Here is a 20,467-nt window from a genome sequence, read left to right as displayed (position 1 = left end):
CACGGTTTTCTCTCACCAGTTATCGATGGAATGCTGCTCCAAGGGGATAGAAGTGTGGAAAAGTTCCCCCGCAATGAAGAGAAAGCAGAGCACAGGTTGGGATAAGGGGTCTGGATCAGCCTGTCATGAGGTGTGGCCAGTGAAGGTCAGCTCAGTGTGGCCCCACTGCTGCCTGCACCCTGTGGGTGCTGGAGGACTCCTGGGTGGCTGCAGAGATGGTGTCAGCAGGACCAGCACATCCCAGTGGAAGGCAACGAGCAGCACTTGGGGCTCACAGCAGGAGAACTGGGAGCTCAGAGGGCTCGAACACTCCAGGTCTTCACAAGTGGGGGACACACCTTAATGCCCTTTCCTCTCCCCTTAGCATTCCATAGTGGCCAGCACATGCTGCAGTCTGGGAAGTCTGGTTTTAGTCTCAAGCTGGGATCCTGTAGGAATTTGGACTGAAAAGCTCAGGGCTCTGCACTTACACTGGGAGGCAAAAGCACCGATGGATTTTGAAATAGGATCGTGAGACTCCTGTGTGTGTCCTGTTGCACCCTCTGTGAGCAAATGTGGACCATAAATCCAATTTGGAAAACTCAAGAAGCCCTGGAAAACTTTCAGTCTCCCCACAATGCAATTATGTGACTCTCCAAGTTGGTTTCAGGTCTAGGGAGAATAACAGCACTTGCTGTCCTGTGAAATTATAGAATCCATGAATCATGGAATGGTTTGGGTTGGGAGGGAACTTAAGAACCACCTCATTCCACCCCCCTGCCGTGGGCAGGGACACCTTCCACTAGCCCAGGTTGCTCCAAGCCCCGTCCAACCTGGCCTTGGACACTTCCAGGGCTGGGGCATCACCTCCCTGGGACAGTGTGTGGGCTTGGCTGACCATCCTCATCCCAGCAGTTACAGCCACCTCCCCTCCTCAGCCTCCACATCCAGGCAAAACCAAGGAGCAGGGAAGTTGCCCTCATGCTCCTCAAGAATGAGTGGCATTATCCTGGGAGCTGTTTAGGTAAGATACAAGCCAGGACACTGCCCGGATTGTCCATGGCACAGGGGAGCCACTCCACCCACCTGTAGGGACCCCTGGTCATCGCTGACCACGAGGCATCGACCTGGGCACGGCCAGAGGGTGGGACTGTGCTCTGCTGGTCTCCTCACGTGCACCAACCTACACATGACTATGAAGGTCAACACCTCAGCTGGACCTGCAAACTCACTTGCTCAAACCTTTGATTCCCTTGAAACTGCCCCAAGCCCGTTGCCAAACAGGTCCTGGAAGAATGAGGAGAAGTACGGGCAGGTGATGGACATGGCCAGAGGTGCATGGTGGTCTCCTGTTTACAGCAACTAAGCTGCTGTTCTTCTTCTGTTAGTTTTGGGAACCCTGGGGCATATTCTGACCACAGATCCTCCCACTTTTCTCCTTCCCTCTCGCCCCTTCTCTTCCCCCTGCAACAACTCACCTGTATCCATCTATTTTCCCCCCCGAGCCAACCTCAGCAGCTTTGGGGGCAGGAAGGATCCAACGAGGAGTGTGTGAGATGGAGGGAGGTGGAAGTTTGGGAGAGGGATGTGTGCTGCTCCCGGAGCTGGGCTCAGGCATGGCAGACCATGGCTCACTTCCTTTGTCCCCGGGACAGACCCAGGGCGGGCCAGGGGGTGGATGCTGATCACATGGAAACACGGAACATCCTGAGCTGGAAGGGACCCACAGGGATCATCGAGTCCAGCCCTTGACCCTACACAGCACGACCCCAAAGACATGAGCTCCAACACCCTCTCACAGGTGTCTTTCATGGCCAAACCCTGCCTGAGCAGGACTTGTTCTGACAAGGTGGAAAATGAGCTTCACGGCGCGGCGGCAGCGGCTCAAAGGAGGGAGAAGCTTCCTCTGCAAAAGGGAAAGGAAAGCTCAGCAACAAGGTCACCTCCACTGCCTCAGGCGATCCGGGGGATGACAAAAGTTTCCATGTAGCGCATCAGCAGAAGACAAAAGCCATTCCTGGAGGGCACAAAGACAGAAGGAGCAGTGCAGCAGACAAGAAATTCAATGTAGGGAAAGCCACAAGGTTTGCTGCCACGGAAAGGACACACTCCTGTGGGGACCCCAGAATCATGGGGTGGTTTGGGTTTGATGGGACAGTTAAAGGCCACTTGGTCCATTCCAAAGGTGGGGGGTACAGGACGGAGTAGCACAATGGTTCAAAGAAGCCTTGGCCGGGATTCCTCGGAGCCGTTGATGCTCCAGAGCTGGCACCGAGTCCTCTCAAATGCTGATGGTGGGCAGGTGGCCAAGTGGCAACCAGGAACACAAGTAATTGTCTGGATTTGGATCTTGTCTTCAAGCCTACAGCTCCTTTCTGCTCTGCCCACACCATGTGGGTCCATTAGGGATGGATGGGAATTTGTAGTGAGCCAAGACACCTTTCCCAGCATCTGAGCTGCGCCAGTGACCACACAGGGAGATGGTTGGGCTTTGTCTGGGAATTAGGTTCTTTCTCTTTGCTGAGGACTTGTGGTTGTCCCTTTCCATAGATCCTACAGTTTCTAAGGCCAGAAGAGTCGAGTCAACTGCTGTTTTGTTAATCCTTGGAAAAGTGCAAATGGCCTTCAAGCCAACAGCCGAGATGCAGATGGCTCTGATGTGGGAGAACAGCTGGGATGTGCACAGGTTTTCCAGGGACACAAAGGAAAACAGACTGGAAGGGGTCTAGATCCCTGCTTGCAAGTTTTAGCAGAGCAGAAAATCGGGCATTCTTCAGTGCAAAGTGCCTGACACAGGCAGAGTGGCTGGGAATATGTTCCAGGGCAGCACTGCAGGCTGCACCAGGAGACCTGGGCACACAGGAGGGCCAGTGCCACCCAAGCTCTGCTCCAGAGCAGTGCACAGAGGCAGTCTCAAGGGTGTTCATTCCATGCTTCACAGCCAGGAGCGCTCTGAGGGCAAAGGGGAGAGTGAGGAGAAACCCAACCTGAACCCCACAGGCTGCCAGGACATCCATCCCGCAGTCGGTGCCGGTGCCTCCTCCAACCTCCGGGGGCTCAGCTGGCTCCAGGCTCGCCCCCAGCACCCAGTGACCCTCCCTCACTGGTGTCCTGGGGGGGTGCAGTGGGTCAGCACAAATGGGCCTGCGAAGGAAAGGAGCTTTGTGTTTCCTCTGGGAAACCCAGGATGGAGGATCTCACCCAGCAACCACCCAAGGAAAACGGGAAAGGCAGGATTTGCCCAGGGGAGCTGGATTCCAAAGAGCTGGATTCGAGGGAATTAACTCAGGCACCTGGATGTCTAAGGAGCACTAAAATTTTCCCATTCTTTCTTATTGCCCACGTTCTTTTGAAATCCCTCTCCTGGGTGCCTGATGCTCCTGGGATCCTTGAAGATCCCAGAGCGGAATAAAAGTGTCTTTCAGCTCCGAGGAAGAGTTACAGTGATGTGTGGGCAGCCTGGAAGCTGGAGCCACAGCAATCTCTTCCAGCTGCATTTCCCCTTTCTATCACATGCATTTAAAAGCTTTTAAGAGAACGATCCCTCTGCTGGCAAACTCAGGGTTGGGCTGTTCTTCAGGTTCTTAAATCATTTTAAAATACGGAGCAATATTGGTTTAAAAGCCTTTGCTCTTCCCCAGCTGCAGGAAACCTCAGTGCAGCTCAGCAGAGCTCCCTGCACTCGTGAGACACCAGCTCGGGGCTTTCTGGGGATCCATCACACGCCAGGAAAGGGCTGGGCACTGCCCGACAGTGACAGCACGGGGGGACAAACAGGGGGTTTCTCCCTACGTCATTTCCAGACATTCCCAGGGCTGCCCATGGAGCCCAGACACCGCCAGTTTTTCTCCTTTAATATATCAGATCTCTGTGCTCGTGGTGAGGTTTATATTTGCTGAGCTGTTTATGGGTAAGGACAGATGGCTCAGCTGCCAAATTCAACTCTCAGGGAGGGGTTGTGCCCAAATTCCCCGTTGTTCAGGCAGGGCCCTGGCTGCAGTCTCTGCCTTTATCCTGCCATCCTCACCCAGGCTTGGATCACAAGCCCACACATTCCAATTCTCCCACTTTATCCTTAGAGCAGCACATTGCCATGTGCTCTCAGGGACAGGAACAGGGGAGGTGACCTGGGATGTTGGGAGGACAGTACCCCCTGTCCGTGGCCAGGAGTGCATCTCCTGTTTCGTGTTCCCCTTGCCAAGATCTGAAACTCTCGTCTGTGGAGAGACAGAGAGTGCTGGGATTGTCCAGCCTGGAGAAGAGAAGGCTCCAGGGAGACCTGAGAGCCCCTTCCAGGGCCTAAAGGGGCTTCAGGAGAGCTGGAGAGGGACTGGGAACAAGGGATGGAGGGACAGGACACAGGGAATGGCTTCCCACTGCCAGAGGGTAGGGTTAGGTGGGAAATTGGGAAGGAATTCTTGGCTGTGATGGAGGGGAGGCCCTGGCACAGGTTGCCCAGAGATGCTGTGGCTGCCCCTGGATCCCTGGGAGTGTCCAAGGCCAGGTTGGATGGGGCTTGGAGCAACCTGAGATAGTGGGAAGTGTCCCACTATTGATATGAGCTTTAGGGTCACTTCCAACCTAAATCACTCTGTGATTCTATTATATGGGGTTTTTTTACTGTTTTGCTCCCTTGCTGGTGGGTTTATATTCTGATTTCCTGGGACAAACCTGCTGCCTCCGGGGGATTCAGGACACCCGAGCAGCGCAACAAGTGACCCTGGGAGCAGGACTGCCGGGCCGGCTCAGCTGGGCAAGGCTCAGCTCTGGCTCCGGGGCTGCACCGAGATTCCACTCCCCTGCGAGGCTGCAGAGGCAGAGAATCCCCTTCCCGTTTTGTTCCCCACATTGCAGCTTCCTCGGTCCACAGAGGGCGAAGCTTTGGCGCTGGAGCAAGAGAGCCGCCGTGGTTCTGGGGTGGGAACGGACCGGAAAGGAGGAGCCCTGAAGTTTAGGGAGGGAGAGGAGGAAGAGGACGTTCCTGTCCCCCTCGCAAGGAGTGAGGGGGCTACCGCAAACACCACACAACACAGGGGATGCAGAGGGGTTTCTCACACCCCCCCGGGTGTTTGCTGAGTGAGGCAAGAGCCCCCTTCCCTCCCTGCCCCGCTCCGACACGGCTCTGAGCTGGTCCATCCCCACCCCAGCCCATCCCGACTCGCTGAACTTTCCCTGGGCTCAGCCGAGCTGCTGCCAGGGATCCTCCCCCTCATTTATCTGCAGGATCAGTTGTAGCCCTATTGATTTTTCCTCCCTCCCTCTCCTCCCCGTGTTTGCTTTCTGAATTATGCAGCGGTGCAGTTTCTCCTCCTCGCGAGGAGCGGGTGAGCTGCGGAGGATCAATTGAGCCCTGCCATAGTTTAATCAGGAATCCCCAGTAGGAACTGGGAGAGAGAAAGGAGAAGGGAAGACAATGAAGACAGGGTCGATCAATCCAGTGCTGGTGCAAAGGAGAGAAAGGGGAAGAAGAGAGAAACGGGTTGAATAATCAGCCAGTTTTCCTCATGCAGTCCTCAGATCCCCCAGACTCAATCGATAACCAACTTTGACAGTCGTGGCTTCAGAAACAAACTTTAAAAAACCCCCCCTGAACTCAAAGATTGTTGTGCTTTATAGCATGAGGATGGCCAGTGAAGCCCTGCTAAAGACACAGAGAGGTGAGATTTGTTCCCCCCTTCTTCCTCTCCCCTTTTAAAAGTCCACATTAGGAAGGCTCGGCTGGATCTTGGCTGAGCCGAGATGAAAGGGGAGCAAACGGGGCTTTTAGTACCAGTTTTGTTGTTGCAATTATTTTGCCAATAGTAATGATTTCAAGACAGGACGGAGGATCTTTGATGCTGTGCTGGTGACGTGGAGGGGTGGACAGAGAGCTGCTGGGTTTGTTCCAGCACTCCATGCAAATCTGGGAGATGAAACCCCACGGATGGAACAGACATTGGTTTAGGACATGCAAATAAAACACAAAAAATGCCCAGCTGAGGCACAGGGACCACAGGGACTGTCTGGATATGGTGCCAGCACGTGGCAAGAGATATTTCTGTGTCAAAAATAGTGTGGCCAGAAGGACAAGGGAAGATTGTTCCTCTGTGCTGGGCGCTGGTGAGGCCCCACCTCAAGTCCTGTTCCAGTTCTGAGCCCCTCACAAGAAGGACATGGAGGGGCTGGAGTTTGTACAGGGAAGGGAACGGAGCTGGGAAGGGGCTGGAGCAGCAGGAGGGGCTGAGGGAGCTGGGGGGGCTCAGCCTGGAGAAAAGGAGGCTCAGGGGGGACCTTCTGGCTCTGCAACCCCCTGACAGGAGGGGGGAGCCGGGGGGGGGTCGGGCTCTGCTCCCAGGGAACAAGGGACAGGAGGAGAAGACACAGCTTCAAGTTGAACCAGGACACCTTGAGGTTGGACATCAGGAGGAATTTCTTCCTGGAAAGGGTGGTCAGGCATTGGAAGGGGCTGCCCAGGGAGGTGTTGGAGTCCCCACCCCTGGAGGTGTCCAAGGAAGGCCTGGATGTGGCACTCAGAGCTCTGGGCTGGGGGACAAGGTGGGGTGTTGGTCACAGCTTGGACTCGATGGGCTTGGAGGACTTTTCCAACCTCAGTGATTCTGGATTCTGGCATTCTATATCCACGTTATATATCCATTTTCCTCAACACTCTGCCTGGAAAGCTTAACCAGACTTCCAAGCCTGCCAAGGGTTTCTGTGCTGAGTCTCCCCAAGCAGGAAAAGAATTTCACAAGGTCTTTGGAGACGCTGCCTCATCTGTGTCATCCCTTTTTCCCCGTGAATCCCCCAGCTCTGTCCACAGAGCCCTGCTCCACCCGCTGTGAGCAGCCAGCCCTGGGGTCACCCTGTGCCCACCACACTTCCCCTGGTTCCCTGGGGAACCAAACTCTGAGTTTTCCAGGCTTTGGAAATCAAATCTCCCCGGAGTGGGAGGGAACTTTCCTGTCTCAGGGCTGCCTCGTTCCTAGAAGGATGTGCTGCTTCTGGATTTGAACTGCAGACAACTCAACTCGAGTGCAGTTCTCAAGGAAAGCAGGAAGTTCTGGAATCTCCAGACCTGAAGCTACCTGTGGAAAACTTTGGAGGACCAGGAACATGGGACAGACATCTCTGCAGCTCCACTCCTGGGTTTCAGTCCCAAGGAGAGCAGCCCCAGGTTGGATCCATAATCCATATGTGCAGGACAGAGCAGTTGACTGGAACCCACAGTGGCATCAAAAACTCAGCTGAGCATGGCAGGGAGGTCTGGATTAGTGACCATGGATGATTCATATCTGTATCAGAAACTCATGGCACAAGACAACTGAATTTCCTACACTAAGGAGCTTGAAATCAGGACAAACCTTTCTTTCCCCAAAATCACTTCAGCCAAACAATCTCTTATTTTTGGTGACAAAAATGCTGGAAGAAGACCTCTGGCAAATTTCAGAGGAAAAATTGGTAGGGAGAATTATTCCTTCCCTTGTCATCCATCCTGGCCTTGACAAGCAGGAGTTGTATTAGTCCCATTCTGCTTTTCCCAGGACACAGGAACTAATTTAGTTCCTCTCTTCTATATTCACCTTTATTCCTGAAATTCCTCATCCCAACAGCCTGACTGCAGCCCGAAGGTTCAGGAGTTACTAATGAGAAGGGCAGAGCCTGGCAGACACGAGGTCCAAAGGCATCGATGGGAGGCCAGGACCGGAACTGTCCTGCAATTTTGGGGGGGGGATAGGCACAAGGATACAATAAAAGCTGTAATAATTAGCACTTCGGTTAATAGGGATGGAGGTAGAGCTTATTTTGGAAGGAATGGAAGTACAGGTCAGCCTGGAAAGGATGGAGGTGCAGCTCAGGCTGGAAAAGATGGAAGTGCAGCTCAGGCTGGAAAAGGTGGAAGTGCAGCTCAGGCTGGAAAAGATGGACATGCAGCTCAGGTTGGAAGGGATGGAGGTGCAGCTCAGGCTGGAAAAGGTGGAGGTGCAGCTCAGCTTGGAACAGAGGGAGGTGCAGTTCAGCTTGGAAAAGGTGGAGGTGCAGCTCAGGCTGGAAGGGATGAAGGTACAGCTCAGCTTGGAAAAGATGGAAATATAGCTCAGGCTGGAAGGGATGCAGGTGCAGCTCAGGCTGGAAAAGGTGGAGGTGCAGCTCAGGCTGGAAGGGATGCACGTGCAGCTCAGGCTGGAAAAGGTGGAGGTGCAGCTCAGGCTGGAAGGGATGCAGGTGCAGCTCAGGCTGGAAAAGGTGGAGGTGCAGCTCAGGCTGGAAGGGATGCAGGTGCAGCTCAGGCTGGAAAAGGTGGAGGTGCAGCTCACTCCTGGCACTTCAGGTGGTTCAATCTTTGTCGTTACGCAGCTTCCGTGGGCTTTTCCAAGACATCCTTCCCTCTTAGCTCATTGCCCAGTCCCTCCACCACAGGAAGGTCACCTCCAACCCATCCTGGGAGTGTTCAGCTCTGGATTACAGCCGCCTGAGGAAGGCAGGAGGCCGGGCTGGTCCTCCAGCACCGTTAGGGAAGTAGCTCCTTCCTCGCCTCCTCCCCGAAGTTGTTCCACATTTTCTGCTAATAAGGGCACGGGGAGAGAGAGACAGAGAGAGGAGAGGAGAAAAACTGCTCTAAATTATTCATTGACAATATCATTATGTGTCATAACAGTGTGTCTGTGATGGGAAAGAGTGAGTGTGGCAGGGGCTGGGGTAGCACAGTCCAGGCTGCACAATAGCGAGAGCTGATTAAATATTGATGTGCACTAATTGGCTACAGGGTTTCAGGACAGCTTGGGCTTTGTTGGGATCATTTGTATTCTTGCTTTGGAAATGGACCCCCCCCACACACACATATAAACCCAACATTTTCGTGTGCAAGTCTTCTCCCTCCTCCTCCTCCTCCTCCTCCTCCTCCTCTTTTCATGCTCCCTCCCTCTCTCCCTCCCCTGCTTCCAGTCCTCCCGATCCCCCTGTGTGTGTACAAATTAACATGATCTTAACCTCTCCTGATTTTCTACAGTGCTGACATGCTGCCAACACCTCTGTGCAATTAGGCTAAGCTTGCACAACTGCTTTTTGGTGCAGAAAACAGGCCTTGCCCTCGTGGACTGTCCTCTCTCTGTGTCTGTGCCTGCCCTCTTCTCTTAGCCCTTTTCCTGCTTTTTGTCCCCAGAGCAGGTGGAAAGTCCTTCCCAGGCGCTTTTTTTCCCTCCTGGAATGCTCCAGATGTCGACTCAGAGCCTTCAGTGGGTTGCACCTCCAAGACCTGAGGCCAGCTTGGGAGATGCCAGCGGGGTGAGGGGGAGTAGCTTGAAGTTTATAGCTCAGGACTTTTTGTGGTTTAACTCAAACACCACCAGATCTCCAGTGCTTGGGCTGCTCCTCCCCCAGCTCCAGCTGTTCCCAGGCTCTCCAACCCTGGGAGACCCCCCCTGCAGTGCTGCCCCCAGCTCCGGGGTTCCCAGCACAGGAAGGACGTGGAGCTGTTGGAGAGCAGCTCTGCTGGGAGGAAAGGCTGTGGAAGAGTTGGGATTGTCCAGCCTGGGGAAGAGAAGCTTTGGGGTGACCTGACTGTGGCCTGCCAGGACCTGAGGGGAACTTACAGGAAGGATGGAGGGAGACTATTTACAAGGGCCTGGAATGACAGGACAAGGGGGAATGGCTTCAAACTGACAGAGGGCAGGGTTAGATGGGACACTGGGAAGGAATTCTCCCCTATGAGGGTGGGGAGGCCCTGGCACAGGTTGCCCAGAGAAGCTGTGGCTGCCCCTGGATCCCTGGAAGTGTCCAAGGCCAGGTTGGACGGGGCTTGGAGCAACCTGGGCTAGTGGAAGGTGTCCCTGCCCATGGCAGGGGGTGGGACTCAGGATCGTAAAGGTCCCTCCCAACCCAAGCCATTCCATGATTCCATGATTCCATGACCAACCCCTGGTCCACCAACAGGCTCCTTTTGCCATTCCCCTTGCACCTGATGAGCAGTTGCCACAACTTCATTCCATGGGCTGTTCCAAACCAAGACCTCCCACACAAACATTGACTTTTCATCCTTTCAGGACACCCCACCGAGTTTTATGATCGGTCTGGGGTCCTTTCACCCCCTGATACCCCAATAAGAGCCAGGTTGAGTTGCCTGGAGCCAGTGGCTGCTCCCAGCAGAGCAGTCTCTGAGCAAGAGACACTTCCTGCAGTGCTTCATGCTCTGCTAAATACCTTCATCCGGCCCTTTGGCATTTTCAGGATGCTGTTTGCAGAGAAGAACATCCAAGTGAACATCCCCAGTACGGGACCAGACAAGCTGAGGACCTTGCTGAGGAATTAACTGGGGCTGGTGGCTTTTGTTTGGTTCTCTGAGCTCCTGTTTTTTGATGGTTACGATTAAAATTTTAAAGAAAGGACGACACGCATGATCTGCCCCAGCTTTCAGCTGAATGGCTGAGAGGTGCAGTCTGGGGGAAGGTGTTTGCTACAGATATTTCCCAAGGTGCTATTAAATAAATCAGAGGGCACCGAGTGAGGTGAGGACTGGCAGAAGCACCTCGTGTGCTCTGCTGGGCGTCTCCACTGACACCCTGTGGAGTTTTCACCCTGCTGGGAGGGGACAGGACTTTCCCGGAGGGGTCTGGTTGATCCAGCGGAGCAGGAACAAGGCAGGTGTTCACAAGAGGGTGGCACAGCAACATAAATCAATTTGTAGGAGCAGATCTCAGAGTCGACATTCATTTTGACTGAGGGGGTTGCTTCCAGGCAGGCGAATGAGCTGCCCCACTCTGATAAAACACGTTGGGATAGGATTGGGGCGACGTGGGCTCGGTTCTTACCTTTGTCACTGACTTGCTGTGTGACCCAGGCCTGTGTCTACATTCCTCACTGCCCCTAGTATTCACCTTCCTTGAAAAATCTGGAATATCTGTGGGCCCAAGCTAACCTGTATCTGGTGGGGTGAGGAGCAAGAGTCTGGACCAGTTGGACAGATGGTGAACATGGCCTTAAGCTCGGATTTGATGGGATATTAGGAGGAAATTCTTCCCTGTGAGGGTGGGGAGGCCCTGGCACAGGTTGCCCAGAGAAGCTGTGGCTGCCCCTGGATCCCTGGAAGTGTCCAAGGCCAGGTTGGACAGGGCTTGGAGCAACCTGGGCTAGTGGAAGGTGTCCCTGCCCATGGCAGGGGGTGGAACGAGATGGGCTTTAAGGTCCCTTCCAACCTGAACCTGAACCATTCCATGATTCTATGACAGTTCTACCTGCATGTGGAGGATCCCAGATTTCTCTCAGGAGAGATGGTGAGAGCCATTGCCATGTCCAGCCAATGCTGGTTAACATGGAGAAGGAGCAGTGAGGTGCTGTGTGTGTGAGGGAGCTGATCAGCCACTGCTGACCCAGGGGATTCCTGAAGGCCCTGCACTCTCAGGATGGAGCTTGGACTGTTTGTTCTCTTTGCTTCAGCAATCCTTCCCCCTCTCCTTTGAAATCCTTTGCATTATTCCTTATAGGAATGAAACAAAACAAGAGTTTAGTCTACTTGTTTATCTCTTTAGGACTAACCCTTCCCTTCCCTCCCACTTCAAAAGGGGCCACGTCCAAGAGTCTCTGGTGGATCCCACAACGTGGAGAGATGGAGAAAACACTTGATTGATTATCAGAAAGGAACCAAATGAGATAAAAACCAGAGTGATGGGACTCATTTTAAAGGGGAACAGGTCTATCTCAGGGACTAAAATGCCATCAATTTTTTATTAAACAGAATCTTTTCCATGGACAAAATGAGCTTTTCTGTCCTCAAGTGTTTGCTTGTGTTTTCTCTTTCTTTCCCCTGTTTCTGCTGGCCAGTGGTGCCTCCCACGTGGGGAGGTTCTGCTTTTCCTCTTTCCCCTGTGCTCCTGGGTTTGGTAGGAGGTGGGGAGCTGAGGGGGGACCTGCTGCACCAGGCACTGCGATGTGCCTAAAGCGACGCTTCCCATCAGAAGTCCTCTGCTCTTTTCCGCTGGAAAACGAAAAGAGACAGTGGGAGTAAGAGGGAACAAGAGAGGTCCAGGCTGGATATGAGGTTTAGGTTGGATATTAACAAAAAAGTCGTTCACCACAAAGTCCAACCCTTGATCCAACCCCACCGTGGTTCCCAGCCCATGGCACTGATGCCACATCCAGTCTCACCTTAAACACCTCCAGGGATGGTGACTCCACCCCCTCCCTGGGCAGCCCATTCCAATGGCTGAGCACTCTCTCTGTAAAGAATTTATTCCTAATTTCTTCCAACCTAAACCTCCCTGGCACAGCTGGAGACTGAGCCCTTTTGTCCTACTGCTGCTTCCTGGGAGAAGAGCCCGACCCCCCCCTGGCTCCCCCCTCCTGTCAGGGAGTTGCAGAGAGTGAGGAGGTCTCCCCTGAGCCTCCTCCTCTCCAGGCTGAGCCCCCCCAGCTCCCTCAGCCTCTCCTCACAGCTCTTGTGCTCCAGTCCCTTCCCCAGCCTCGTTGCTCTTCTCTGGACCTGCTCCAGCCCCTCCATGTCCTTCCTGAGCTCAGGGCCCAGAGCTGGACACAGCACTCCAGGGGTGGCCTCACAGGGGCAGAATCACTTCCCTGCTCCTGCTGCCACCCTGTTCCTGAGCCAGGCCAGGATCCATTGGCCCTCTTGTCCCCCTGGGCACACTCTGGCTCCTGTTCAGCTCCCTGTCCATCCCCACTCCCAGCTCCCTTCCTGCCTGGCTGCTCTCCAGCCCCTCTGGCCCAGCCTGGAGCTGCCGGGGGTTGTTGTGGCCAAAGTGCAGGACCCGGCCCTTGGCCTGGTTGAACCTCATCCCGTTGGAATCAGCCCATGGATCCAGCCTGTGCAGGTCCCTCTGCAGAGCCCTCCTGCCTTCCAGCAGATCAACACTCCCCCCCAGCTTGGTGTCATCTGCAAATCTGCTAGTGGTGGACTCAATCCCCTAATCCAGATGAGGGATACTTTTGTTGGAGGAGCAGCAGCCAGACACGAGGTCCAGCAGGTGGGAGCAGCAGGAGAGATGACCCTGAAGAGCAGAGCAGAAAGCTGGAAGGAAGGAGGCAGCAAACAGAGCATGGGAGGCAAAGAGAGGAGGGGGTGGACAAATCAGACTAATCCAACTTATCTCCAAACATCTCAAGATAAGAATGACTGAGAACCTGAGCAGTTTTGGGCTCAGTTGGCATCACAACATCACCAGAGAGGCCTTAAAAGTCACTTTCCATGTCCTATAAAATATATATATAGTGCAGCTCCCCCACCTGCCTTGGCGCTGTGTTACAACCTGTACAACAGCTCCTGCTCCTCCCTCCGACCCCTGCCTCGCTTCCCGCTGGGATTTCTTTATTCCAGGCTCAGAGCAGGTCCCAGCACCTGGGCAGCCCCAGCATCGCTCAGCACTGTGTGAGAAGGTTGGCAGAGCTGTGACAGAACTGGGACAGTCTCGGAGGGGGTTTGATGACCCCCCTGCACTGAGGAGTGTCAGAAGAGCTTGGCATGTCCCTGGTGGGCTGCAGAGACAGTTGTCCATCTGCAGCAGGCTGGCACCCCTAGGGATGGCTGCATCCCGAGGGATGGCTGCACCCCTGTGGATGGCTGCACCCCTGTGGATGGCTGCATCCTGGCTGCTGCCTCTCGGGCTGTCCTGTGCCAGTGAGCACAAAAAGACCTGTGTGGGTGACCATGATTTTTTCCAACTCATCCTTTGATTTATAAACCATCCCACTGTGTTCCTGATGCCCGTGGGTGACACGGAGCCACCCAACCTCTGAGTCCCACCTGCCTCTGCCACCACCAGCCCAGCCTTTGCTGGGGGTGGCACAGATTGACACGGGATTGATGCTCTTGGTTCACTGCTGATGGCTGATTAGCAGGGATTTAATCAGAAAGGGTCATCCACTCGGGTTCAAACCATCACAGTGTGAGGAAAGCTGCAGGTCCACGGTTTTAAACTGCCAGAAGGCAGGGTCAGATGGGATATTGGGAAAGAATTCTTCCCTGGGAGGGTGGGCAGGTGCTGGAATGGATTTCCCAGGGAAAATGTGGCTGCCCCATCCCTGGAAGTGTCCAAGGCCAGGTTGGAGAAACCTGGAAGGGAGGAAGGTGTCCCTGCCCATGGCAGGGGGATGGAACTGGATGAGCTTTAAGATCCCTCCCAGTGCAAACCATTCTGGGGTTCTGGGATAGGTACATGTGTGTGGGGCCGAGCTGGGCCTTTGCACTTGCAGCTGGAGAGAGGGTGTGTGCCCAGCTGGGAACAGGGGGTTGTGGTCCTTTACAGGTGTGAAGGTGGTTGTGTTCACATCTTTGTGCCTTCGAGTGCTGCTTCCCAAGCCACAGGGAGACAGGAACACTGATTTCATCTGTGCACTGTGTGTGGGGAGTGCTGGGGGTCTGTATCAGGGCCTATGTGGGTATTTTTGGTGCGTGCAAGTGATGCGAGGCACCCGCAGGTTGATGTTTTTCACAGGGGCTGCCTCGTTTCCTTCCTTGCAGCTTCGTCCATGAGCTCCCAGCATGGAAACCTCGCCGTGACTCCAGAATGTACCAGGGGAAAAAAAAAACCCCAACAAAAAAAACCCAGAGACAACAATGCATGTTTAGGATCCATTTACCAGGGGGATTTTTTTCCCCCCTTCTCCTAATCCCTCTCGAGCTGAGGCGAAACGTGAGCGAGAGAATAAAAAAAAAACAAAAAACAAAAAACAAAAAACCACACACACACACACACACAAAAAAAAGAAAAGGGCGAGAGCGAGGGAGAAAGAGGATTTCCTTCAAATCTGCTCTGCCTGCCCGTGATGGAGTCTCATTCCCATAATCATTTTGACAGGTGTGCAATGGTTGAAAAGTTGGGGGGTACGAGGGCGAGGCGGGGAGGGGGAGCGCCAGAATCCCCCTTTCTCGGCGCGGGCGCCCAGCGCGGCGGGCGCGATGATTAGACATGACAAGCACACCTGCCATCGGCGCAGCCCGGCAATTAAAGCCTCTTTGAGGTCCCAGGAAGTGACCGCATTAGAAAAGCCCCTCGCAGGCAGCTCCTTAGCATATTCCCAGTGTCATTAGCACCGCGGCGAAGGCAAGGCACATCGGCGGAGGGCTCTGACATGACCCGTGCTCCCTTCCCGCTCGGGGAGGGGATGCAAAGTGACTTTTAAAGAGTCTTTTTTTTTTTTTTTTTCCCCCTCACTTTAAATTTTATTTCCAAGCCCCTCTCACCGCTGCCTCCCTCCCTGCTCTTGGAAATGTTCCATCTTCTCCGAGGTCGGCAGGGGAAAGGGAGGCAGAATTGATTAAAGGCAGAAAAGGACTTTGCTAAAAACTGACCGGCTTCTGGAAGGAAAAAAAATCGATTCTGGATTCCAGGGTGTATTCTCGCTCTGCTCCCTGCTTTCCTTTCCTCCTCCTCTTTTCTGCATCCTCTTCCTCTCCTCCATCACCTCTCTGGCCCTCTTTCCTCTCCCATGTTATGCTCTTGATGTTCCCCCCCCCACAGTGTCCCTTGTCCTGGCAGTGGGGACCAGATGGTGACAGTCTGGTGCACAGTGTGGAGACCCTGGTGGGAGCTGCTCGCCCATGCAGCACCACAGGAGGTTGGTACCATGGGCATGCACAGAGGGCATCCATCCACCCATCCACACATCCATCCACCCATCCATCCACCCATCCACACATCCATCCACCCATCCACACATCCATCCACCCATCCACCACCCCACCCACCCACCCATCTACCCATCCGCCCTCCACACCATCCACCCACCCACCCATCCACATCCATCCATCCACCCATCCACATCCATCTACCCATCCATCCATCCACCCATCCACCCACCCACCCACCCATCCATCCACCCATCCACACATCCATCCATCCATCCACCCATCCATCCACCCATCCACACATCCATCCACCCATCCATCCATCCACCCATCCATCCATCCACCCATCCACCCCACCCATCCACCCATCCACCCACCCATCCACCCATCCACACATCCATCCGACCCTCAACCAGCCATCCATCCACCCATCCATCCACCCTCCACACATCCATCCACCCTCCTCCATTACCCAGCCATCCTCCCCCATCCACCCACCCACCAACCCATCCACCCATCCCTCCATCCATCCAACATCCATCCACCCATCCACCCATCCATCCATCCACCCATCCATCCATCCAACATCCATCCAACATCCATCCACCCATCCACCCATCCATCCATCCACCACCCACCCACCCTCACCCATACACCCCCATCCACACTCCGCCACCCATCCACCCATCCATCCATCCATCCAACATCCAACCATCCACCCATCCATCCAACATCCATCCATCCATCCATCCATCCATCCATCCACCCATCCACACATCCATCCATCTAACATCCATCTAACATCCATCCAACATCCATCCAACATCCATCCCTCCATCCATCCAACATCCATCCAACATCCATCCACCCATCCACCCATCCATCCAACATCCAACCATCCATCCATCCATCCACCCACCCATCCATCCATCCATCCATCCATCCATCCATCCCTCCATCCATCCATCCATCCATCCATCCATCCACCCATCCATCCATCCCTCCATCCATCCATCCATCCATTCATCCACCCAACATCCATCCATCCAACATCCATCCAACATCCATTCATCCATCCATCCCCCCATCCATCCATCCTTCAAACACTCCTTCCTTCCCTCTGTCCCTGCATCCTTCCACCCTTCCCTCCGTCTCCCCGTCACTCCCTCCATCCATCCTCCATCCCTCTATGCCCCTATTCCTCAGCTATCCCTCCAATCATCTCTCCATCCATCCATCCATCCACCCACCCACCCATCTCCCCATCCATCCCTTCTCCATCTCCCCATGCATATCCCCATCCTCCCCCATCCTCCACCCCTTCTCTGCCCCTCCACCCAACCATCTCCCTAGCCCTCCCTCCCTCCACCTCCCCATCCTTCTATCTTCCCACCCATCTCCCCATCTATACCTCCAACCCTTCCCCATCCCTCCACCCACCTCCCCAACCATCTCCCCCCATCCCTTCACCATCCCATCCGCCATCCAACCATCTCCCCGCCCCTCCATCTCCCCATCCCTCCCCCACCTCTCCATCTCCCCATCCCTCCCCCACCTCTCCAGTCATCTCCCCACCATCCAACCATTTCCTCATTCCTTTCCCCACCTCCTTACCCATCTCCCTACCCAGCCATCCCTCCATCTCCCCATCTCTCCTTCCCATTCCTCCACCATCCCATCCACCCCCAACCATCTCCCCACCCCTCCATGCACCTCCCCAACTATCTTCCCATCCCATCCCTCCACCATCCCATCCACTCCCATCCATCCCATCAACTCCCAACCGTCTCCCATCCTTCCACCCACCTCCCCAACCATCTCCCCATCCCATCCCTCCACCATCCCATCCACCCCACAACCATCACCCCACCCCTCCATGCACCTCCCCAACCATCTCCCCATCCCATCCACCCCCAACCATCCCATCCACCCCCAACCATCTCCCAATCTCTCCCTCCCCCATCCCTCCAGCCATCCAATCATCTGCATCCATCCCATCAACTCCCAACCACCTCCCATCCTTCCACCCACCTCCCCAACCATCTCCCCATCCCATCCCTCCACCATCCCATCCACCCCACAACCATCACCCCACCCCTCCATGCACCTCCCCAACTATCTTCCCAGCCCATCACTCCACCATCCCATCCACCTCCATCCATCCCATCAACTCCCAACCGTCTCCCATTCGCCACCCACCTCTCCAACCATCTCCCCCTCCCTCCCCCCTCCTCCCCAGCCATCTCCCCGTGCCCCCGGGCTCACTGCTGGTCCTGCCCCAGCCGCTGATGACACAGGGGTACCCGTCGGGCAGGACGGAGCCTGCGGGCGGGAGCCGCCCCAGCTGCACCTCCGCCGAGAGCGCGGCCGGGCGCTGCAGCTTCAGCAGCGCGATGTCGTTGCTGCGCGGGGACACGGCCGGGGGGTCACCGGGAGGTCACCGCGGGGTCACCGGGGGGTCACGGTGTCCCCAGCCCCCCCCCCTCCCAGGGGCCGGTGCTCACCCGCAGGCCGCGCAGAAGCTGAGCCACTTGGGGTGCACGAAGATGTCGTCGGAGTTGACGGGGATGGTCTGCTCGGAGCCCTCCCCCGCGCTCATGTCGTACTCGCCCACCACCACCTGGTACGTGCGCGATTTCCTGCCGGGGACCGGCGGGTCGGGGGCGGCGGGGACCCCTCCGGCAGCCCCCCTGCACCCCGAAACCCCTCCTTGCACCCTAATCCCTCTCCATGAACCCACACCCCCTTCCATGAACCCAAAAACTCCTCTTTGCTCTCTGAACCCCCTCCCTGCACCTCGAACCCCTCCCTGCACTCAAAACCTCCTCCCTACACCCAAAGCCCCTCTATGAACCCAAAACCTCTTCACTGCACCTAAAACCCCCTCACTGCATCCTGAAACCCCTCCCTTCACCCTGAACCATGTCCATGAACCCAAATCCCCCTCCATGAACCCCAACCCCCCTGCGTGAACCCAAAACTTCATCCCTGCTCTCTAAGCCCCCTCCCTGCACCTCAACCCCCTCCCTGCATTCAAAACCCCTGCCACTGAACCCTAAACTTCCTCCAGGAACCCCAACCCCTCTCTATGAACCCAAAACCTCCTCCTTACACCCTAAAACCCCTCCCTGCACCCAAAACCCCCTCCCTGTACCCAAAACCCCCTCCCTGTACCCAAAACCCCTCTCCCTGTACCCAAAACCCTGCCCTGCACCTGGAACCTTTCCATGAACCCAAAACCCTCTTGATGAACCCAAAACTCCTCCCTGCACCCTAAATCCCATTTCATGAACCCGAAGCCTCCCCCCTGCACCGCTTCTGTACCCCCTTACACCCATCCCTGCACCCCACACCCGTACTGCCCCTCAGCACCCCCCTGCGCCTTCTCCATGCCCCGACCCTGCACCCTCCACCCTCCACGTCACTTCTGCACCCCCCTGCAACCACCCCAGCACCCTGCACCCCTTCTGCATTCCCCAGCACCCGAAACTCCTCCGCCACGACAGCCCCACTACCATCCATCTATCCAACCCACACCCCGGCACCACCCTGCACCCCTCCTGCACCCCACTTACACCCAGCCCTGCATCCCTCCTGCACCTCAGCACCCCCTGCACCCTCTGCAAACACCATCCTGCACCCCCAGCACGCTGCACCCCTCCTGCACCCTGCATCCCACCCACACCCATCCCTGCACCCTGCACCCCCTGCACCCCCTTGCACCCCTGCTGCACCCTCCTGCACACCAGGACCCTCAGGTGCCCCCCCTGCACCCTCTGTGAAGGTGTACTCGCACGTGCCAGTGCCCCTCCTGCACCCATCCCTGCACCCTCTTGCAGCTTCTCTGTGCACCCCTCCCTGCACCCCTCCCTGCACCCTCCTGCACCTCAGCACCCCCTGCACCCTCTGCAAACACCATCCTGCACCCCCAGCACGCTGCACCCCTCCTGCACCCTGCATCCCACCCACACCCATCCCTGCACCCTGCACCCCCTGCACCCCCTTGCACCCCTGCTGCACCCCTCCTACCCTCCCCCACATCCCTCCTATATCCCTCCTGCACCCCAGGACCCTCCTGTACCCCCCTGTACCCTCTCCACGTACCCATCCCTCCATCCTGCACCCTCTGCCCCCTCTGCCAACACCATCCCTGCACCCCTCGTGCACCCTGCATCCCTCCTACATCCATCCCTGCACCCTGAGCCCCACGCCCCCCTTTCCCCCCGGTGCCCCCCGGTGCCCCCCGGCCCCCCGTGCCCGCGGTGCCCTCACGAGATGCAGTGAGCCGCCGTCATCACCCAGTTGGCCGCGATCAGGGAGCCCCCGCACGTGTGGTGGAAGGCGCCGTCCCGCTCGTACTGCAGCGAGATCTGGGGCGGGGGGGACACGCCGGTGGGTGCCACCGCACGCCCACGGGTGTCCCCGCACCCTCACGGGTGTCCCCGCGCCGTGCCCTGCCCCCTCACCTGCCAGGGCCAGCTGTAGGGCTCCGCATCCTGCCCGTTCACCACGCGGGAATCCGGCAGCACCGCGGCCCGGGCACCTGCGGGACACGGCCACTGTCACCCCCCGGGCACCCCCCGGGCACCCCCCGGGCACCCCCCGAGCCTGGGCACACGGGGAGTGGGCAGGGGGCATCTCACCGCCGGCCACCAGCAGCAGGACGAGGCTCAGGATCGCGGCCATGGCTCGGTCTGGGTGTCCCGGGCACCCGCCGCCCTTAAATCCCCCCCGGTACCGGGATTAGCCAAGGGCACCGCTGGGAACGGACACCCCGTGCCCAGCTGGGCCCGGGGGGGTTAAACATTAACCCTGGGGGGACGTGGCACCTCAATAACCTTGGGGGGACGTGGCACTGGCACCGGGCCGGGGGGGACCCCACAGCCCCCAAACCCCCCTGCCCTTATTGACCACCACAGTCTTTGCACCCCCAGTGTG

At 56.3% G+C, this 20,467-nt stretch overlaps 1 protein-coding gene across 1 annotated transcript; it reads right to left on the bottom strand.

Moving 5' to 3' along the window:
• Window positions 1-1,932: 1,932 nt before the first annotated feature.
• Window positions 1,933-20,215, bottom strand: LOC113991707 (chymotrypsin like elastase 3B). Its single transcript, XM_039387322.1, has 7 exons — window positions 20,173-20,215; window positions 19,996-20,072; window positions 19,802-19,899; window positions 18,034-18,168; window positions 17,795-17,931; window positions 4,130-4,196; window positions 1,933-1,996 (listed from the first exon to the last, which is right to left on the bottom strand). The coding sequence occupies exons 1-7, from the start codon at window positions 20,213-20,215 to the stop codon at window positions 1,933-1,935; spliced, it is 621 nt and encodes a 206-aa protein (XP_039243256.1).
• Window positions 20,216-20,467: the final 252 nt, after the last annotated feature.

Source organism: Pipra filicauda, unplaced genomic scaffold, assembly GCF_003945595.2.
Source record: "Pipra filicauda isolate LSUMZ 115617 unplaced genomic scaffold, ASM394559v2 scaffold554_size360964_pilon, whole genome shotgun sequence".
NCBI classification, from domain to species: Eukaryota; Metazoa; Chordata; class Aves; order Passeriformes; family Pipridae; genus Pipra; species Pipra filicauda.
The sequence above is the reverse complement of the archived record's forward strand: the minus strand, read 5'-3'. Positions and strand labels throughout refer to the sequence as shown.

Coding starts and splice junctions, on each gene's coding strand:
- LOC113991707 (XM_039387322.1), bottom strand. CDS start 20,215: ATGGCCGCGATCCTGAGCCTCGTCCTGCTGCTGGTGGCCGGCG. Junction 19,900..19,995: donor CCTACAGCTGGCCCTGGCAG/GTGAGGGGGCAG, acceptor CCCCCGCCCCAG/ATCTCGCTGCAGTACGAGCG. Junction 17,932..18,033: donor AGCTTCTGCGCGGCCTGCGG/GTGAGCACCGGC, acceptor GTCCCCGCGCAG/CAACGACATCGCGCTGCTGA.